This window comes from Anarhichas minor, unplaced genomic scaffold (genome assembly GCF_050575085.1).
Source record: "Anarhichas minor isolate MPS153535 unplaced genomic scaffold, ASM5057508v1 ptg000155l, whole genome shotgun sequence".
NCBI classification, from domain to species: domain Eukaryota; kingdom Metazoa; phylum Chordata; class Actinopteri; order Perciformes; family Anarhichadidae; genus Anarhichas; species Anarhichas minor.
Window position 1 is genome coordinate 2,692,501 of NW_027466601.1, and position 21,184 is coordinate 2,713,684.

Consider the following 21,184-nt stretch of genomic DNA (forward strand, 5'->3'; position numbering starts at 1 on the left):
TGTCTGCCCCCCCCCCATCGCCGCAGTCGCTGGCGTAGCACTGTTCTCCATTTTCATCGCCATTCTTCACCTTTATCTCCTTCCTCTCCTCCCGTCCTCCTCTCTTTATCTCTCCTTTTGCTTCAAACAGCCCCCCTCGCAGGGAAACAAGGTTGTAAAGGTGGGAGATGCTGATATTGTTTGGCCTGTGTGTGTGTGTGTGTGTGTATGTACCCTACGTGAAGTACTCTAGCCTGGGGGCTTATATCGTAAGAAAGATTTTGGCTCGCCGCCAGCTAAATGGCGCCGCTGGAGGCCATTGTGAATGTGTGTGTGTGTGTGTGTGTGTGTGTGGTATTGTTTAACAGAGTAACTACTCGAGATGATTGCGAAAACCCTCAAATGAGGATTTCAAGGTGTTTTTTTTTTACCACATTTTTAATGCCACTTCGAAAGTAGCTTGAGACCAAATTTAATAAACAAGAAAACAATTACAGCCGTTAGTTGTTTGTACGACTAGGTGGATACACTCGCGCTGCGGCCGTTTGTCTTTCTAGACTACAGGCAGAGAACAACTCTCATGCTCCTTTAATGGGGATGAATAAAGGATGAGTGGAGTCTCAGACACCGGGGTTAAGACGCCGTTTAGCACCTCTGGCCCGGCGCCCAGCGTTGCATGGAGGCGGGGACGGAGGGGGAGGACAAAGACAGGGTGGAGAGGAAGACATCAGGTAGAATACCGGGGTGCACTGATGAGCCGGTGGCCGCTGGCGTAGATGTGTTAATGGCTTCAGTGTAACGTGGTGTAAGAAGAGGACATTGTGGCAAAGAGCTGCACCGGTTCTCAGTGAGAAGTTGTAAGGGAATAAAAACAAAGCTCTAGCTCAGTAAGAAGCAGAGAGCTTCATGTTGACACTGAGGCTCGTTCCAACCGCCTCCACAGACCTCGTCTCTTTGATCCGACTTGGGGAGAAAATGAAAGGCACTGAGAGAGGCAGAGAAGAAAGCAAAAAGAACATGGACCTGAGACGAGTGATCTAAAGCGAGTGCTGCTAGTTTTATGGGAGAAGGTAGGAAAGAGGGACGCAGAGAGAAAGGGACAGGCTGTGGGACGGCGATGGCTAAACCTGCCACGGGTTATGGCAACTAGAAAGGCCGGCGGCACCTGTGCTCAACCATCACATCGCCACGTCAAGAACAAGCCTGATGGATTAGACCACTACTGGGAGCGGAGTTGAAAGGGGGGCGCCCCAGACTCGTTTTCAGGGTGCTTTTTCTCCCCGTGCATGGGTCCAGTGGAAAGAGGACCACCGGCGTTGCGGAGGCGTGGGGGGCAAACCATTTCATAAACGTGAAAAAGTCAATTATCTTAAGCTTTGTATCATCAGTATAGACAGCTTCTCTCACCTCATATTTTTTCTCCTCTCTCATAAAAATGCAGACCGGTGAGAAGCCCCCCCCCCCCCCCCCCTCGTGCACTTTCAAAGCTTTCAAACTGGGCTCGAGTATTTGAGGAGCTGCGGGTGATGTCTGGTGCCATGTGACACGGTATGAGTGCATCTTATTTTAGAGTGAGAGGTTGAGATAAGGTGTTAAAAGGAGGGGAGGGAGAGGAATGCTGGAACGTCGTCCTTGTGAGCCTCCGATGCCGTCCAACCTCCCAGGTTCAATTCTTTGGACCGCCCCTGTTCTGTTTGTCCCGGTTCAGACCGTTTACTCTGATATATATTCCACTTCTAGCCTGTAATAGTCTGCCCTTTCCTTTTGAGTGATCCTGCACTCTCTTGCTCCCTCTCTGTCTTCTCTCTCTCTCTCTCTCTCTCTCTCTCTCTCTGTCCCACACAGCAGTTTATTTAGCTGCCATGTTTACATTCCTGTTCAGTCAGTCTCTCCCAGGGGAGGATGACTGGATCTGAGCATTGTGACCGAGCCCCTCTCTCTCTCTCTCTCTCTCTCTCTCTCTCTCTCTCTCTCAAGTCAGTAACATGACGGGTACACTTCAACACAAACCGGAGACTTGTTCCCTGGGACATTTTTTTTTTTTCAACAATGGAGACCTTAATGTCCGTCTCTCAGCTGTCCATGGTCGGTCAAAGTAACGGAGACTATGGGCGGGGCCCCCGCGGGGAGGGCTAATTGGATGGCGCTAATAGGACGTCCTGAGCGCTCAGGTCCCCGGCCTCATCATTAGACTGACTGGCTCCTATGGCCTCCGGGCAAGAGTGCTGTCTGCACACTCTAATGACCGCTGACTCACTCAGCGCGCAGCGCCGCCGCCACATTAGTCCTGCCCAGAATAGCGGCCAAATACAGAGAGATGAGAGAGGGGTAGCCGGGACGTTAGGCGCCCCCCACAGTCCTGTAAGACATTACTCCGGGCCACGACACCATTGGGCTATGTTCAGTTCAGCTCTGTTCTCACCCGTTAATGTGTTCACTTTAAGTCGGATTTAGCGCTATTCAACTCCAGCCACTGTTGTGATAATTGCTCTGCCAGGATTGTTATGACTTATAAGTGATGCTAAACACTACTGGTTCATACAGGAAACAATATTTAAGTGTCCATATAGAAAAATCAATATTGTTCAAAGTTTTCATGACAAGCCATCGGGTCATGAAGGAACGATTAAAAAAAAACAAAAAACTTTCAAACACTGAACATGTGACAGTAAGGACTGAGCTCATTTCTCTGTATGGATAAGTGTTGACTAGGGAGTTGTTTACCCGGTTGATATGGCTACATAAATCATCAACATTGTGAATCAACTCTGATGAGACATAATTCAACCTACCCATCATGCAGTGAGGGTGGCGGTGCTGTTTGTGCTGAGAAACATAGCCTTCAGCGTTTACACACCGATGAGGAGGTACCATCTTGTTTAAGCAGGCTTTATGACTTCACAAGGAGCAATAATGAGACGAATAATGAGCAGCTAACGTCGTTACAGCGAGTTGAGATGCAAGAGTTTAACAGAACAGTCTAGTATCTTGGGAAATATGTTTATTTACTTGAGTTAGATGAGAATAGTGATACCACTGTGATGTCTGTACAGTCAGTATGGAGCCACAAACAGCAGCAAGTTAGCATAGCTTAGCATAAGGAGTAGAAACATGGGGAAAAACAGCCAGCGTGGCTCTGTTTGAAGCGGACAAAATCCACCAGCAACTCTAAAGCTCACTAATGAACATATAGTTATTGGCCTGACGCAGTGACTTCCTGTGTAGTCTTGTGTCCTGGAGTTGTGACCAGGGGAGACTCGAGGAAATCACTACGCCCCGGCCAAGAAATAGTCCGGTGCATAGCTCCGGAGTATTTTTAATAGGGATGTTACTAGACGCATTTGGTTCCCTTTGGGCAGAGCCAGGCTAGCTGTTGTTTCCAGTCTTTATTCTAAGCTAAGCTAACTGGCTTCTAGCTCTAGCTCATCTTTTGTTTGTCGATTTTCTGATCTAACTCTCAGCAAGAACACAAATAAGAATATTCCCCAAACTATAAAAGTATTTCTGTAAGTGCCTGAGCAAAAGACTTACTGAGCTCACTAAATGAAACAGAGTGTAACAATACAGCGCCCGGCTCAGCAGATAGCTACGGGTTAACCAGGCTGCAACACCCACATGATGGCAGGACAGAGGATTGCTCTGTGTTCGACTGGCCGCGGGGGGTGGGAGGAAGCGAGTGAGAGGGAGGGATGGAGACAGGGAGAGTTTTGTACTGCTGTCCTTCCAATCAGAAGATAGCGCTGGATCTCCTCCAGCAACGCAGCTTCCCAATCTAACAAGTGTTTGGTGCACGGTGTAGGTGGGGAAATGCACTTTGTTGGAATGATGGACAGATTTTTTATAAAAATAAAAAAGGCAATTGATAATAAAAAAGGAAAGGCAGAGTGAGGACAGAGAGAGCGAGGACGGATCGCTGAGGGATTTGGCATGGTGCGATTTCACCTTCTGTCAGGAGAGAGAAAGAAAGAAAGAGAGGGGGAGCGGGCGTGAAAGAGACATGGCCTGTCAAAGATCCACCGACTGAGTGCGGTATCAGCCAAAAATACTCCTCCTAACAAGTCAATAGTGCGTATCGATTACTTCTGCGCAGGGCTTATGCAACATCAACGCCTCAGTGTACGATTGTGGCGAAATCGCTGTGTGTGCGCAGAGGGGTTTGCACAGCGACCCAGGAGAAGTAAACTCTTCATGTGTGCCACGGGGGTCCTTAAATCACGCCGCACAATGTGAACTAATGGCCTGGAAACTGTCTGAGGGAACTGTGCTCTCACTGGGCCGTGTGTATAGAGAGAGACGAGACGCCGGGAGGGAGTGCAAAGGAGGCGGGACCAGGCGGAGGGACACGTGTTAGGTGTTTGCAGGGTTCCGAGACGGCCTTGGCCACGGAAGTGACTCGGTGATGGGAAGTTCTCTGTAATCGTAAATCGAGGGGAGATTCAACATCCGAGCTGATGTGGATGTCCAGTTAATGAGGACAAAACAAAGTGTTGGAGAGACACCTGTAGTCGTCGGTGTCCAATCCTTTCTCTCCTTCCCTTTTTCCTCACGCTCTTAGTCCCACCATCAACTCCCCCCTCCCCTAGAAACCCAGCGCATCACCATTCCCACCGGGCCTCTGATGCGAGCACGGAGACGGCCGCGCTTAATCGATAGTGCCAGGTTGCCAAGACAACCTTGATTTCCTGTCGCCGCTTTTGCCGAGCGCCGGTGATTGCGCCGGGTGTCCGTTGCACCTGCCGCCCTCTCCTCCTCCTCCTCCAGCGTCTCATCAAGCGCTCCTCTTCCCTCCCCTCCCTCCCTCCCGCCATATAGCCACCATAGACAAAAGAGGCAGACGGACATACAAAGGCAAAACGGATTAGACCCAAGAGGTTGGGTTGGAACAATCAAAACACAGTGTTGCGCGTGAGGCCACATGTATACACACACACACATACATACACACACACACACACACACACACGCTTAAACAAACACACATGCCCTGTCATCCTTAACAAAAGCGAGCTGTGACAGTTATCATATCTACCTTGGAGGGTGATGTCATTGCACCTGGGTGGGGAGCATCACACACACACACACACACACCCCTCGCCTCTCTCTCCTCCAGGAGGGGCTGGCACCTCCTGTTTTTTTTCTTTCTTTTTTTTCATTAATGGAGAGCTCATTAATCGTGACTGATAACGAGGATGTGGGACAGGGACATGATTAAGGGGCTCTCTCTCCTTTAGCCGGGCGCCCTTGGGGATAAACAGCCCAGGGTTTTATGTGTGTGTGTGTGTGTGTTTCTGTTTGGGCCACATGTTAAAACAGGTAAAGGACACACACTGAGCGCTATCTCTAGGACATCTGTGGGACAGGATACAACACATGTTTTCACTTTCCAGTGATTGTAGCCGCAGCCCGTTTTAGTGGCTGAGAATTTCCCAGTCTTTGCCTATCGGTGTCTGCACATTAATCCATCTCCCCTTAACGATCTACGTTTGTCTTTATGAGGACTCCCCTAAGGCTACACAGTTTAATGCTGAGGGAGATGGATTGGGGACTCAGAGAGAGGAAGTTTAAAACAAATCTCTGGAGTCTTTTCTCCCTACTTCTGCAGAATGTGAGGCTGGGGACTCTGCCTCTCATAACTGGGAATAGAGAGATATTCTCTTCTAATCAAAGTCTGTGCTTTGGAAGGAGCCTTTATTTGGTGCATTATCTAGTAATTTGTCAATTCAGTAGTGCGTCAGGCTGAAATGGCGTCGCATTAGTTGCTAGACTGAACAATACGTACGCCAGACTGGGACTAATTTCTCAGTGTTGCGCATGCTGTGGACTATGAAATTGTTGATTGTTAAGTTAAGAGAGGCATTTGACTTCCTATTTGCTGGCATTGTGCTTGGTGCGCTCTATGCGTTTGTGTGCATGTTTGGCTCCTTTCAGTTTGACTCCAAATTGATCTTCAGTGTCACATCTACAAAGCTCTGGAAACACACACATCCATCGACATGAATAAATGCCATACACACAGTACAAGTCGGCTGCCAGCCATCCAACACACGGGACAGGTGGTCGTACTTAAGGGCAAATTTGCAGTTGCCACATTTTGATGCTATTAATGATTCTCCAAGAAGTTTAAGAGTCTGACGATACGATACGTATCACGATACAGAGGTTATGATTCAATATATCGCCATACCGTACGCAAGGTGATATATCGCTATTGTTTGAAATCTAATTTTAGGAAAACTGTCATAGTCAAGAAAATACCGTCATGTTCATAAAATCTGTGGAAAAAAATTTAATTTGTTTTAATGTAATCAGAACAGTGGGATATGCATTTAGCACAGTCCCTGTCACATCACAGCACTACTCTGAGGGCCCGATTCTGTGCAAATGAAATCAAGTTTTGACTGAGTTCATCTCTGCACGTCACTAAATCAATAACAAATCAAAACAGTGTTCTCGAGAATCAATACAGCAAAAAAGATAATATTGCGATACTATATTTTCATACGTCTCTGATATATACATTTACACTACGTCTACTAAGGTGCAGTTGTCTATTTTGTCGAATCACCACAACAAACTAAACATCAGTAAAGTACACTAATGCCACACAGAAGCAAATTCGTTCTTGCAAACCTGCATGTTTTGGTCGTGCAAACAAGTGTTACATAATACTGGAAATAAGGTTAGTGCAGGCTGTGAAGCAGAAAAAAGAAAAAGAACTGCAGATGACTAACTAGGTGGTATGGTAATATGTTTCTCTCCCAGAGCTGACAAATGTAATGTAACTGATCCACAAACACAACAGGATGTCATGACGTCTCAGCCGGAGAGCGCAGAGCAGAGATCAGTGCGCATGCATGAGGGCTTTTGTAGTACAGCAATCGCTTAGTCTTACACACACATTAAATCCAATCTGTCTGGACCGGGACCCTAATCCCCTCTCCACGGCCACGGAGACGAGCAGACAGTAATCCTCCATATTTGTGTATTAATAGCCAGAGTCTCAGAGGGGGCCCCTCTATATATATATTGTGATGTATGTTTTATTAGTTGGTTAATCTGCTTGTCGATCAGAGGACCTGGTCCATTTAAACCTGGGTTTTAATGAAAACACAACCGGCCCTGCCTGAGGGATAAGGTCCCCAAGGACAAGTGGGAAAGAGCGTGGCTGGATTCAATAGACTCGTCACCAACAGTAAACATCTTTACATCAGTGTTATCTGTCACAGGGCAATACAATTATTAGGTGGAATTCAGCCCCGGGCCTTTTTCCTAAGAAGAGGGCTCGATAAAGCCTGACCCAAATACAAGCCCGCTACTTTGTTACCATAATGCACGCTTCAATCAACTCTGATGTTATTTCTTAATCCGCGTTGGCCCCGAGAAACTCTCCCCGTCCCGCGGAGGACTTGACCCCTCAGACACTCAGGTGGAACGAATTTGGCTAAAATGCGCGAGAGTGACGGAGAGCGCAGGGATGAGATTCCTTCGCATGGGGATCGTCTGCTCACCTCTCCGCCCGTCTAGACGCTGTGTCACCGCCACGCCCCGCCGGACGTCTGTCCTGATTCAGAGATTTATCAGACAGCCATTCGATTCGAAGGTCACTGCTCTAAATTAGCAGGCGAGTCAGGGGATGACGGAGGGCCATTACAGTCTAAGGCAGTGGTTCTCAACTGGTCTGGCTGCGGGATCCACCATCACCCCTTAATGACAACCCACTACCCAAATTATATATATATATATATATATATATATATATATATTTATTTATATATATATATATGTATATTTATATATATATATATACATATATATATATATATAAATAAATTTCGTAACGAAATTAATTTTAGAAAAATTATTTTCACTGAATTGCCCTGCAGCTTTAAATTCAGTTCATTCAGGATGAAGTGAAAAGGCCACAATATTATATTTATCTCATCTTCTAAAAAGAGAAATTAGTGTTGGAAGAATTCACCTCTATGTCTCTGGTCTCTCTGGCCGTTTTCTCTTTTGGAAATCGTCCTATGATTTGACTTTCACAACTCAACAGTCCTGCTCTGCTCTCTGTATCCTCGTCTCTGTGTGTACATCTCACTCAAGTCAGGAAACTCGTCAGAATGCCCATATTTGATTGGATGAGCTGCATCACGTGATGTGATTCACAACGCATTGGTCGGTGTTTTTCCTGCACGCTGAACAAGTGCCGTAAATGATGGAATAACTCCGCTGCATAAAAAATGCCCTTCAAAATAAAATCACATTTTTTTTTTGTCAGCCAAAGGCCCGCGACCCACTGAAAACGGGTCCGCGACCCAAAGTGGACCCACCAGTTGAGAATCACTGGTCTAAGGGACACTGCCCCCCCCCCCCCCCCCCCCCCGCTTACCAATGGCCTCACATTGCCAACGCCTGCAATTTCAACTCCAATTTATACGATTCTCTCAAGATATTTGCCTCTAACACAGAGGAATGTGGCGTCGGTGTGCGTGCAGGCCCCGTTTTACGGTAGGCATCAATCAAAGTGACTTCCGCTGGATAAACAAACAAACAGCTTTTTAAACATCTGGTCGGGAGAGATAGAGAGAGGCACCCTGGGGAGATGTATGGTTTTCCTCTGAGATCTGTTGATTGGGAGGAAGCAGGGAGGGAAGGGCAGAAAATGAAGAGGAAAAAAAAAGGAGAGGAAGAGCCAGGGAGAGACAGTTCACACTCGGGTCAGAATTCAGGTGGAGGCCGGGAATGCACTCCCAAACCACGCTCAACACACTGAGCCACACACACAGAGAAAACCATGGCCTTTAAATGCATTGCAGCCTGACCATGTGACTCTCACGGGGTAGTCTCATGGGAGCAACCCCCCCCCCCCCCCCCTGATCTACCCTGATGGACTAGAGCAACAGGAAGTCAGCCTGGCTTATAACATCACACCACACCGCACCCATAGCTGCTCCCTATGCTACGGGCAGCACCGGCCTTCCCTCGTCATTCATGCGCCGCATCGGCGGACGCCATTCATCAGTCGCCGCGGTCGAAGTCGAAGTTTTAATCTCTCTGAGAGTGTGCTGGGCAGAGGAAAATCGGTGGCACGGCGCCCGCTGCTGCTGGCGTGGACCGGCCGAGCGAGACGCGGCGCGGCCTGGCGCTGACACAAGCAGAGGCCGAGGCTGGCAGGGGGCGGGCCTTTCAGAGAGTGAATAGCCCTTGTTTATCTAGGCCCCTCTGGGAAGTCAGGACACTGCGGTGAATAGGAGCCAGTTAGCAGCGATGGCATAATAAGACCAGGGGGGGAGGGGGGGGGGGCGATCATTGAAATTCAACGCAGGACACTGTCAAGACAAACCACCTTTGCCAGCTGTGGCGGCAACTCAATGGAGCAAGGGAGAGCTTTTTCTATGGCTGAGGTTTTTGGGTAGACAACTCAACGTTAGGTGAGCAACAGGATCGTGATTGTTTTCCCTCATCTAAAATACCAGATAAGAGGAGTCTTTCAGAAGATTGGGCAACTGTTTTGCTAAGGCTGAACAAAAGAGGCCCAGAAGCAGGCGGATGAATGTCATGAACTTCCTCATGAGAGTGACACGGACACGGCGGGGCTATCTCTCTCCTCTAGGTCTATGTGTCATACTAAGTCCAGGAACTCTTTGCTCTTCATGTGCAACTCAGAAGTGACTGTGTTAGCGTTCTTCTGTCCCGGCGGTATAAGGAACTCTGCAGGAAGAAGAAAAAAAGAAAACGGGCCATTCTTTTACTGGCTCACCCTTAAATGCACAGAGCCAAATCTTTTTAATGTGTCTGAAAAGAGACGCTGTTTTTCTTTGCCCTCTGTGTGCGATTTACTTCCCAGGCTTTCATGTTTGTGGTCTCCGCAGCCCCCGATGAGGAGCCTTAAATAGGCTGCCACAGGTGCTGGGGGGGGGCCTGGATGGGAGCAGGATCGCAGGAAGCCTCTTGTTTTCACAGAGATAAAGGGCTTTCAGGTTGCATCCTGGGCCGTAATCTCTCGCACACTTCCTGGTTTTGTTCCCGGTGAGGCCGAGAGAAGACGGCAGACTAACCTTCGCCCCGAGAGGCTGATCGATAGCTTCTGATGAGACAGGATGTGTGTCTGCCGTTGGCGTGGATTTGAAGAGCTCAAAATGACAAAGGGACGGTTTGGTTCTGAGCCGTGTTCATTAACAGTCTGATTTATGGGTTCATTTATTCCGAGTGCTGGTTCATTACTGACGATGATTATAAAAGTGTGCGTATAATTTCTTTCCTGACCTCTTCATTTGCTTTTAGGGCACAATTAAGGTTGTTCCAAGCTCTTACACCCTAATTACAGAAAAGATAACGCTCCCTTCCTTCAAATTCAACTTCCTCCTTAACCAGTCACTTAGAGCTGAGCTGGCCTTGTGTTCAAAAATATCCATTTATGGGAAATTTGCATGAAAGCGCTTTATTGAAAAGTTGGCATTGAAGAGAACTTCACAAGTACGGGCGACGCGTTCGCACATTTACGCCAAAAAAAACCCCGCTGACATTCCTCCCCTTTGTCTCTGCTGCTCTCACGCATTCTCTCGCTCGCTCTATTCTGAACATGTCCTTCTTGAGAAGGCCGGCATTTGACCATGAGCCACACCCTGTTCTCCTGCCAGAGGAAACTTTCAATCTCTGCCTCTCTCCCTCGCTCTGGCTCTCTCTCATACTTTTTGTCAGGTGTTATTTATGAGTATGCCGTATAGCTGAATCGCTGCATGCCTACAGCACCTGCTCTGGTGTTGGAGAATCAGAGCCAAGGCAGCTGCCAGAGTGGGGGGAGATAGAGAGAGAGAGAGAGACACCACAAACAGGGAAGAATGCACAGGACTCCAGAAGGAGTCAAAGAGTGAGAGACGTCATGAGAAAGAGAGACTTAACAAAGGACCTGATGTTGAGGAGAATAGCGTGCGGCTTTGTTAGCGCCCTGGCACTGGCAGCTAACGGGACAGATGACTAATGATGTTGCTATGTTGATCAGAACAGTGGGACAAAACAAACAAACAAGTGCTGAGCTAGCACTAATTGATAGTGTCGTGCGACCCCAAACGTGATCAATTAAAGGCAGCGCTTCCATTGACCCGCGGGCAGAAGCGCCGGGCGGCGGCGTAACGAGAGAGGGGAGGGCCCTATCAGCGCGAGCAGGGAGACAGATGTATAACCGCCGGGCTACGGGGTGACGGGGGTATCTACTCCCTTCACTACACACACATGACACCCACGCGTGTGTTTGTGTCACGTGCTCGGGGGGGAGGCCACGGTGTGTTTGGACTGTATACATCTGGACGCTCGTAGCGGTGAGCTGAGCCAGCACAGGTTGGGTGAGACGGGTCAAAGGTCACTGGCTTGATTCCAGTTCCCAGAGACATAAAGACCCAGTGTAAAACAAAAAAACAACAACTATATACTTTGCTCTAAAGCTCATGGCCCGGTGAGGGTCGGAGCGTACATGGACCGGTACATTTACAAGTTGGCAACCAAGAGCAGGAACACAGATCTAACTGCACTGTACAGGACATCAAATCCAAAAGGTTGAATGTGAGAGTAACTTTGTGTTTCAGCAATATGTAAGTTTAGTAGAAAGAACAGCGGCACTGCAGCTGGTAGAAGTGACAAACATATGGAGTGTTTATAAAGAGGTATTTGTCAAACTGGGCCAGCCCTGTTGAGTCTCTTAAAGGAGGAACTTCATGAAACAGCACCCAAACTTTAAGAAAAACACAACTGACCTTACATAGTTATGAAATACAGTACATTTCTGAGGTTACCCTCAGTGCAGAATGAAGAAAACTACTCTTTCTCTTTGTTTTGCTCTGTTGAACCCCTCTAAAGACGTGGTAAATTCAGTCCAGGCTGCTTTTAAGGTTATTCCGTGTATTTTTCATTCACAAAGACACGCTGTATCTCTTCTCCTATAGCAGTCAATGAGTGTGTCTGGGCTTTGCTGCCTGCTCCGGTTAGGTCACACTAGTGGGGTCATGGGGAGCCCAACAAAACACTCATGAGTTAAATGAGTCTTCTACTGCCCCCCCCCTCTGTTCTCAGGCTGGCCATTCTCCCCTCATTAATCCTGTGTGGTAGTTTATCCATGTTGACATTCAACATAGCAGCCGGCCATCTCTCTGACTAACAAACACGGTGACTACGGCGGTTCTTTTTTTTTTTCTTCTGTAGGAAGCTGTCACAGGGCTAGCCTAGCCTATAGCCAGCTCAATGCATGGACTCAGTCACGTCACAGTCGGGCTGTGCAACTGGAATCAGTATGCGAGTATGAATGTGTACCCCTCAGGAGGGCCATTATCAGTTCTGTGTGCTACGGAGAGGAAAATCAATATGGTCATCATAACGGGCTGGCAGAGAGCCAGCCACTAGGCTGTGTTCAAAGCACAGTACATGGCGGCGGATTACTCATCTGATGTCATCTAATTTCATCTCTGTAGACGGGAGACACTGAGGGACTGTGGTAAGGTCAAGCACATTTAAAATGGACTAGACATCCAACATCTATGTACAAAAAAAGGCACTAAACCGACAGTCTGAAGTGAAGCTCCAGCAGAGGTTAGCCCCGATGAGTTTTAGCCATAAACACAAGCTGGCGTAAGAGCCCCTCACCGGCCCGCCTTCTGCCTATTGTGTCAGTCCAGTCTTTTTCATTAACCGCTCCACTGAGGACCACAAGGGAGGGGATAGATGGGCGGGAAGGGGAAGGAGGAGGAGGTGGTGGCGAGGATGGCGGGTGGGGGTCTGCAGACAGACCCAAAGGGACCCGCCGTGGACCTGAAGAGTAGCCACCGAATACGTGATTAAAAACACACATCAGCAGGTGGCGTTGGGCTACGCCATGCACAATATTTACCTCCGCCAGGATGGCAATTTAGAGGTAATCTCTCCCTCAAGTATACACACTGCTGGAGAATATTACCTCCCCCCCATCCCCCTCTCACCCACCCACACTTGTGGAGAGGGGCTGAGAAGGCGGGAGAGACCATGGGGGGGAGCAAGGGACGGTTAATGTGAAAGAAAAGGTTATAAGAAAAGAAGTGAGAGAGTTTGTGAGGTTCAACTCATCTTGCGAGCACACCTGTCTGCCCATGACTCACTGCTCTGGAGTCTGGAGGGGAGGCTTTTCTGCCCAGTTGGCTTACATGATACACTTAGCTGAGCTCTCCTCCCTACATTGCACGGCAACAAATACTCGCCTCCACCACTTTCAGTGTCAGTATCAGTGCGCTGGGGTCAAGGCTGTCAGGGCGACAACAACGAACGTGTCAGTGTGCGGTTCTGGTTCCTGCGGTGCCTAAATCATCTTCAACGCTGGCAAGAGGCAGACCAGGCTGCTCTTCTTGGAGGGAGGGAGGGAGGGAGGGAGGGTGGGGGGCGACCAGAGTGACGGTTGTGTTTTTGTACAGTTCACTGAGCTCCCACCGCCTCGTCCCTGTGTTACCCCCTATGCTCAATATTTGTGTCCTTTCAGGGAGAGTGTTGGACAATCTGGCTGTGTCAGTTAGGGAGCCTCCGAGGCGCGCCGCCCCCGCCACATTGTCCTGTCGTGCAGATGGACCCCCTCATGGCCCATCATTGCAGGGGGATTTGGGGGAGACTCGTGCCGGCTGTGCCAAATTAAGCCTTCAACCTGACATTAAAAATAGCACACTGGGTAGCATGTCGCCACTTCAGAATACACGGCGTGCGAAATGCCACGGGGGGATGCGTCGGCGTTAACGTTAAAGCGAGAAACCGTGACACGGGCGTAAGCTGCGCTTCCGAGGCAAAAAATGTCAAACAGGGGGCTGTGAAGCAGGCTCTTGAGGGCTCGGAGGGCTGCGTGAGAGAGGGATTTGATGAATTCTGCGAACGTTCCGCGGATTCCTCCCTCGCAGGGACCTTTGGGAAAAGAATGGGTCATATGCAAATGGCATGCACAGTATGGAGGAGAAGTTTCCCACAAGCCGAGTGTGAAAAGGGCTCTCCCTCCCCATGCCGGGCCCGCTGAATGGGCCTTTTCTTCTGCCGCTGAAAGTGTATGAGGTAGAGCAGGCAAGCTGCAAAGGTAACTAGGCTCTTTCTCCTCGGGCTTTCTCACTAAAGCCCGAACACACAATGGTTCATTTAAGCATTCAGCCACGCAAACCCCAATAAAGCACATCCAAGCGCAGTTAAAGGGGTTACTGAAACTGACTCTGGGTTTAAAACTCCTGCTTTACGGAGGGAGAGCACCTTTTTTATGGGCTAACGCTCTCAGCCTCCATGGGAGCAGCTAATCATTAAGCCGCCTTAACAGAGGTGGGAGTGTGGTCGTACATCACATCATTTTAATTCTGCCGAATGGTCAGATGAGGACGGGCCTTTCCCCACCCGGATGGACATGTTGAGAGATGAAGTTTAGCCACAAACACAACTTTTTTTTCCCCCTAGATGATTAACAAAAAACAGACAAGTAAAAAGTTTGGATCTGTATGGATTCATTTAGGGGGTTTAAGTGCAAAACAGACTCCTACAGTCTTGACCCTAGAATCCATACAGGTCTAGGAGATAGCTGACATGCGTGTCATGCTTTTCATCTGCCACAGCCCCTCAGATGTCACCTGTTGTAAAATTCTCTAGTCACCTCAGTCACTCTTCACCAACCCCCCCCCCCACGGCTCCACAGGGAACATGGAGCCCACGGTTTAAAGGGTCATGGAGGAGGGGAGTGGAGGAAAAGCTGCAGCTCCAACACCCCCCTCTTCCTCCTCCTCTCTCCCCTTTTCACTGAACAGACTTTAACACAAACACAATTGGACATGCTGGAAGCCTCACAATGGCACAGGGGGGGGAAAGTGAAGTCATACTCTAGGCACGCATGGGTGCCTAGGTCAGGGGGCAATCAACAGCACCCCTGGCTACTGTGTCTTAACCCCCCGAAATAAGGGACAAGCTCTGGGAAGGGAGGAGGGAGAGGGAGTTGAGGCGGGGGTAGGGGGACGGGGGGGGGGGGGGGGTTTCTCTTCTTACTTGGCACTTTTAAATGAAGCTGCCGAGGAAGTTTGTGAAAAGCTGCGAGGTAAATGAAAAATGTCCTCCTCCGCTAAACTCTTCACACAACAGGGGTGGACCTTTTAAATGTAAACAGATGTCTTTAAAAACACCGAAGTGGCATGTGGAGCCACGGGGCCAATCCCCACCTCCTCGGGAGCCTCCGCTGTGGCCCGAGAGCACGGCTCGTTTCACCTCACAAACTGGAGCTAAACCATTGTTTTGTTTTATTTTTCTCACAGAAACGTACAGCATGTGGTTGTATTCAATAGTTTCGAGACAGGGTGGGAGAGTCCGGGGGCACTAAGTGTAGTTTAAGTGTAGTTTTACCAGGCCAATAAACATGTTCTTCAACATCACGTTGCCAAGCACCAAGCCCACAACCTCATTTTCCCTATTTGATGGATGATTCATCAAGGTGCAAGTGTGTGTGAGAATGCCTCAGAAATATATAAAGAGAGAGAGACAGAGAGAGAGAGAGAGAGACTGACAGATTAGGGGATGAGACAAATGACCCGTGTGATATTGTCAAATAAACAGAAGTCCTAGCTACCTGTATGCACACACTCATTTCAAGCAGTCTCGGTAACACCGCTCCGAAAAGCATCATCCCCCAGCTCCTGAGCGCGGCTGCAAAGCCGCCCCAGCGTGGCCCTGTTTATTTTTGCAAAGAATGTTAACACCGGGCGCATTCCTCTATTCCCAAATTGCTGTGTTAAATTACTGTTGCAGGGAACGGCTGCTATTCCTTAGGGGAGCAGGCTGGGGAGAAGCGACAAAGGAAGCTGTAGTATCCCGCCGATTGCAAACACCTGTCGTCCTGCGGGCTGTTAACACCTCTCTGTTTACAGCGGGGAATGGGGCTCACCTTGATCTCAACCCCCCTCCTGCTCGCCGGGGACCTGGCAAAGCCTCTGACCATAACAAGCTGGGCACAACGTGAGGGCTTGCTTAATTATAAAAGCCTGAGCAACGGCTATTGACACCATTTTGCATTATGGAGTAAAGTTAGTCGCCATTAATGCTTGGTTTCAGCAAAGACAACAGCCCATATCTTATGCCAAGTCATTGTGACATTGTGACAAAAAGCAAGAGGTATGATAATATGCAACAGCAGCCTTCAATCTAACTATACTGAGGAATTCCCTTCAGAAAAAGCAGAGATGTTGATTTACATGACAGATCTGCAGTCTTGTCAGGAGGTGGCAGGAAGTGAGGATTTAAAAGCAGACCCTAGTGGCTCTTTGAAGAAAATGCAAATGAGGCAGAGTAACAGGGAACACATCTGTTGGGTTTAGGATGAGACTTTAAATGACAATAGGACTGTCATTATTTCATAAAATCATGCTTAGTTAAAGGGAAAACGCAACAAATGACAGGTAGATTAAAAAACAAAACTCTCCAGAGTAAATAAGACTCCCATTCTTTCTCCCACGAGGAGAAAAACCCACACCTAGCCAGCAGGACCGTTATTTAAGGTGTGTCCACACCTTGCACGCATTAAACTGCACAAACGCTCCGGGGAGGGAATGCATAGCTGAACACACCCCATAAAGAAACGAGATGACCGTGGAAAACACCGACAGCACCCGTCGAAACAACAACAACAACAACAACAACATGCCACTCTTCACATCACTCCTCGGGTATCCACAGAAAATTCACACCACCAGCAACCCCGCGCGAGAAAACACCGTTTAGTCGCCTGTACCGTCACGAATGACCGTCGTTAGCGCCGCAGAAAGTAGCGGCTATTAGCTCACTAAGCGAGTCCGTCCGCGGTGGCTACGTGTTTGTTTTGACCAAATTAACGGTGGATTTGGTGCGTTAGCCCAGTTCCTTAAAGCTACACTGGGTGGCACAACACATGAGCACGACTAGTTGATGGACAACAGTCAGAGCCGCAATAAGGGGAAAAAAGAAGAATAAAATAATTCAAAATAGAAAGGACCGTGGTTCAATTGTCGCTCTGCGGATTCACAACAGCCCACGACCTAAATACACGGGGGAAGAAGACGTTAACAACTCGCAAAAGTCTTTTGGCATTCAGCTAAATTAACACGTAGGTGACTAAGAGATACACGAGAGATATCTAGTGACAAAGTATCCTTAAAGAGAGCCCAATAGGCTACTTTGTAACCACATGAACACTATTTCCACACCGCAATAAGGTGGGTGAAAACCCCGTTGAGCTTCGCATACGGAAACGCAGATATTGTATCCACTTGTATTGTATAGCACACAATTGAAATGGTGTATTGAAATAAGCAAGTAAGAAAACGGAGGGTGTTTAAAGCCCCCCCCCCAGGTCGTACAAGAATTAGGATTCCCAGCTCGCGACTACAGAGAGGATCCGCTGTCCTTATATGGGCTGCGCTCGCCCTGCTCACACAAACAGCGCGTGAGATATCCCTCGTTCTCCGGAACCTCTCGTTGCCCCAACCGTGTTTCTCCTGCTGAGCTTTCTTAATGTCGTTACTTCGCTACCAAACACCGGTGTTTAAAACATCAAACATGAACGACGTGAGCCGCCCACAACTAAAAACACTGCAATAAGTTGGAGGATGAAGAAATAGAGACCTGTCTTAAAAGCGTGCTTCAGCACAACAACACGCTTTTCTTCTCTTTTTTTCTGCCATTAATACATCAATGGTGTCGTCGATGATATGAACCTAATTAGAAGCGCACAGCGGGCAGGGTTCAATCGGGTACAAAATTGCGTTTTGTCCGCCCGTGCGGTGCAGCAACAGTGTCCTGTCGGTACCTGCTACGAGTGAGCGAAAGAAAGAAAGAACCAAACAGTTGCGTTCACTCTGATTCAAAACATTCAAGAAGACCATGGCGTGTTTGACAAAAGCAAAGCTACACATAATGTGTTTTTTTCAACCCAAACTGTAAAAAAGACAACCCGTCTATCGAGGTCCGCAATAACAGTCGGTTAGCCCGTTTCCCCACAGAAACAGGTCCGAGTTCAGCGGTGGGCTAAAAAAACTCGACAGAATGAAACAAAATCAATGAACACAGAGTCTGTAAGGCGGGTAAAAGTGTGTTTAAAACGAGTAAAGAAGTATTGAAGTGCAGACAAAAGCTGGTCCACTCATAACAGGGTGAGGTGCGTATAACGGTCTCCAGTGCAGCGGACCGCTAGGCGGAGGGAGAGACGCGACCCAGGTATAACGGTCCACCACATAGGGCTGTAATACAGCGCTCACTTGCTACTTCCCAGCACTTTCAGTCACTAAAAAACCGGACTGGTGGGCTGCCAAACTTTTCGCCGAAATTACCAGGAGACGGAACAGCCTCCACACCGTTCCCCCGAAAGAAAAGCTCCGCGTCGGAAGTCGCTCAACTCACCGTTGTTCCTCCTCGGGTTCGCCTGCTTTCTGCGCTTACACCTGGGGCCATCCGCCATGATCCTTTCGCTGTGTCTAAATGCTGCCGGAGAGTCACCTCCTCTCTCACCCCCTCTCCCCCCCTCCCTCCTCTTCCCTCCCTCCCCTTCACCTCCCCTTCTCCGCACCTGGTTTACGACACTCAGCTTTACGACATCACCTTCCCGTACCTCCCCGACCCACGCTGCCAATACCGTTTCATGGTGTGTACTGGAAGTGAGAGGGATGAGTGCACGCGCGCTGTACCTGCCCTGCCTTTAACTGATGTGTCATGTGCTAAAAACACGAGCTCTCTCTGTCTTGTTATAGTAGTAAGTAAAAAGGTATAGGTCTATAGGTGATAGTGGTTAGTCTTTATGGTAGTTTGCATTCATTATAACATGAAAATAATACCTACTCTCTTTTTTTGTAAAAAAAATAAGAAAAAGAAAAAAAAGGTGTGCTGTATTTTGCAATTTATCACTTTATTTCTCTTACACACACTCACACACATACTGTACATAATTGGTTGAAGATTAATTATTCCGTGACATAATCACTGCACATTATCTTATTATAAGCACTTTCAAGTACAGTATGTCATTTTGCTACCCAGCTTTGACCTACCTTTGTTTACGTCATGCGTGTGTGTGTGCGCGCGCGCTTGTGTAGCACAGTAGGTTAGAAACGCAGCAGACAGAACAGAGCCTGTGTGTGTGTGTGTGTGTGTGTGTGCGTGTATGTGTGTGTGTGATTGTTCGAGAGAGGAAGAGCGAAGTCATGAGACTGTCATCACCGAGTCGATCCTCCACCTAAAGAAAAACCCTGCTGTTCTCCTGAGCCGAGCTCGCTGCAGTGGACGCGGAAAAACCTCTGGGCGCGCACACACACACACACACACACACACACACACACACACACCACTTATCACAGTAGGCTCTGTGTAAATAGACAAGAATCCAGGATCACATGTTTGAGGTGAATTTCTCCTGGAGGCCTGTACCAACAAGGAAAGATGAAGTTTACAAACTCAGCACAGAGTGAAATGATGCCCGAGATCCTGTGACATGCAATTACAGGCCGGAGGAGCGGCGGTTGCTGCCCGGCTGCAGCTGTTCTTGAGGCAGATGACTGTAACGTTTCTGATGCCTGGACCTCTGGTATGCGAGGTGCTGTCATCGGTCAGTCCATCGAAGCCGGCGAGACTGTGTAACCCAGTTTCCCCTCAAGTTGGGTCTCCTCTATTGACTGCGAAACGAGGCCGTGACATTTTGCAATCACTGGGAACATTTTAGGGGAGCAAACAGAGGTTTGACGTCTGTCTTTCTGCCGGATGCATTTGGATCACAGCTCCAAGATTTCACCACATAACCATAGATACTATGTCACAAGCGTACGATATGAATCTACCTGTCAAGTATTTAGACTCCTCTTTACGGGACAATCAGATTATCATTCAGCGACATGTGACAGCTTGTGTACATAGGACGGCAGATCTCCGGGCTGAATAAATCAGTAGCAGTAGAACGGTCCAGCTTCTCGGGGCAGGCTGCCCAGACAGAGAGTAATGGCTCGAGCATAAACAACACCTCCAAACTTGCTCCAGGTGGCCTCTCCCACCAATAGACAGCCTGCCTGAGAGGGACGTGGTTGACGGGAGGGTGCCCCCAGATTCTCTCTCTCTGCCTTCCCCTTGATGAAAAAGGCCCCAGAAACAGTCGACATCAGCAAAGATCAATGACGAGATGCTCCGCTAACCGTGCAGTCGCGGCCTGGAAAAACCGAGATGCTTGTTATCCAATGGAAAGTCCGATCCTCTCCCATTTTCCTTGGATCCCGCCACTATTATAGCACGGGGTCATTTTTCAGCGTCTGTGGAAAACAAAGAATAACAATCACGCCACCGCTACTATATCGAAATAGCCTGAAGACGTCTCCGCTGTGTTTCGACGGGGAGCTGGAGTAAAACGGGGAAAGGGGGGGTATTTATTTTCTCTGGCAAAATTGACTGTGCGTTTTGCACCGGAGCGAATTCATACACCGGCGAATGAGTAATACGTGGAGCTGGTCTCGGTGTTGGATACACGCAGGCTTCCCATGTGACGCCTCCATGAGCTGGATGAATGCGGGGTCAGAGAGGTCAATTATCTAAAATCATAAAAACACGGCCACCTCACTCCGAAACTAATACCTCTGCTTATAAAGACAGCGTTTGTTTTTATCATGAAGGCCCTGCAAACTCTCCCCAAAAGGGGTCATACAGGTGCTGTTCACCTGAATGACGTCATGAGCCGTAAAAGGTAGATATTGTCTTAACTGAAGTGGGCCTTGAAATAGAATCCAAAGCCTGACTCCTGCTCTTCCTACGGGGAGCTGAAACTGAGTTGAGGAGGGGTGGCGGGGGGGGAGAGAGAGAGTGAGGGATAAGCAGCCATCCTCCACTACATTAAGGGATCATGCTGCTCCCTGAAAATGAGTATTGATCCTCTTAGGTCCGGGATCGTTTAGGAGATTAATGTGAGTAGCGGTTGAGCTCCGTGGTGCTCCACGCGGGACCGGGGGGTGGGGGGGTGGATCAGCTCAGTGGGACGGCCGAGCCGAAGCAGCCTATCGGGTGATTGGGGACAGAGGGGCTGGTGTGCAGCTAAGGGGTTAAGGGGGTGGTGGTGGTGGTGGTTCCTGTACATCCAACCAACCACGCTAGCTCAGTGCCATCTGGGCAGTCTGCTGAGAGAATCAGCCAGGATGTCCAGGAGGGGGGGGGGGGGGGGGGGGGGCGTCAAATAGAAACAGTCTGG

The 21,184-nt window shown here is 48.7% G+C and overlaps 1 protein-coding gene across 1 annotated transcript in view; it reads right to left on the reverse strand.

Annotated features, from left to right (window-relative positions):
• The window catches only part of zeb1b (zinc finger E-box binding homeobox 1b), a 48,433-nt gene extending 29,964 nt beyond the window's left edge, over positions 1 to 18,469 (reverse strand). The window contains exon 1 of the mRNA XM_076085418.1: positions 18,370 to 18,469. Coding sequence (XP_075941533.1) covers positions 18,370 to 18,427 — 58 coding nt within the window. The 5' untranslated portion in view covers positions 18,428 to 18,469. The remainder of the gene's footprint in view (positions 1 to 18,369) is intronic.
• Between the last annotated feature and the right edge of the window lie 2,715 nt (positions 18,470 to 21,184).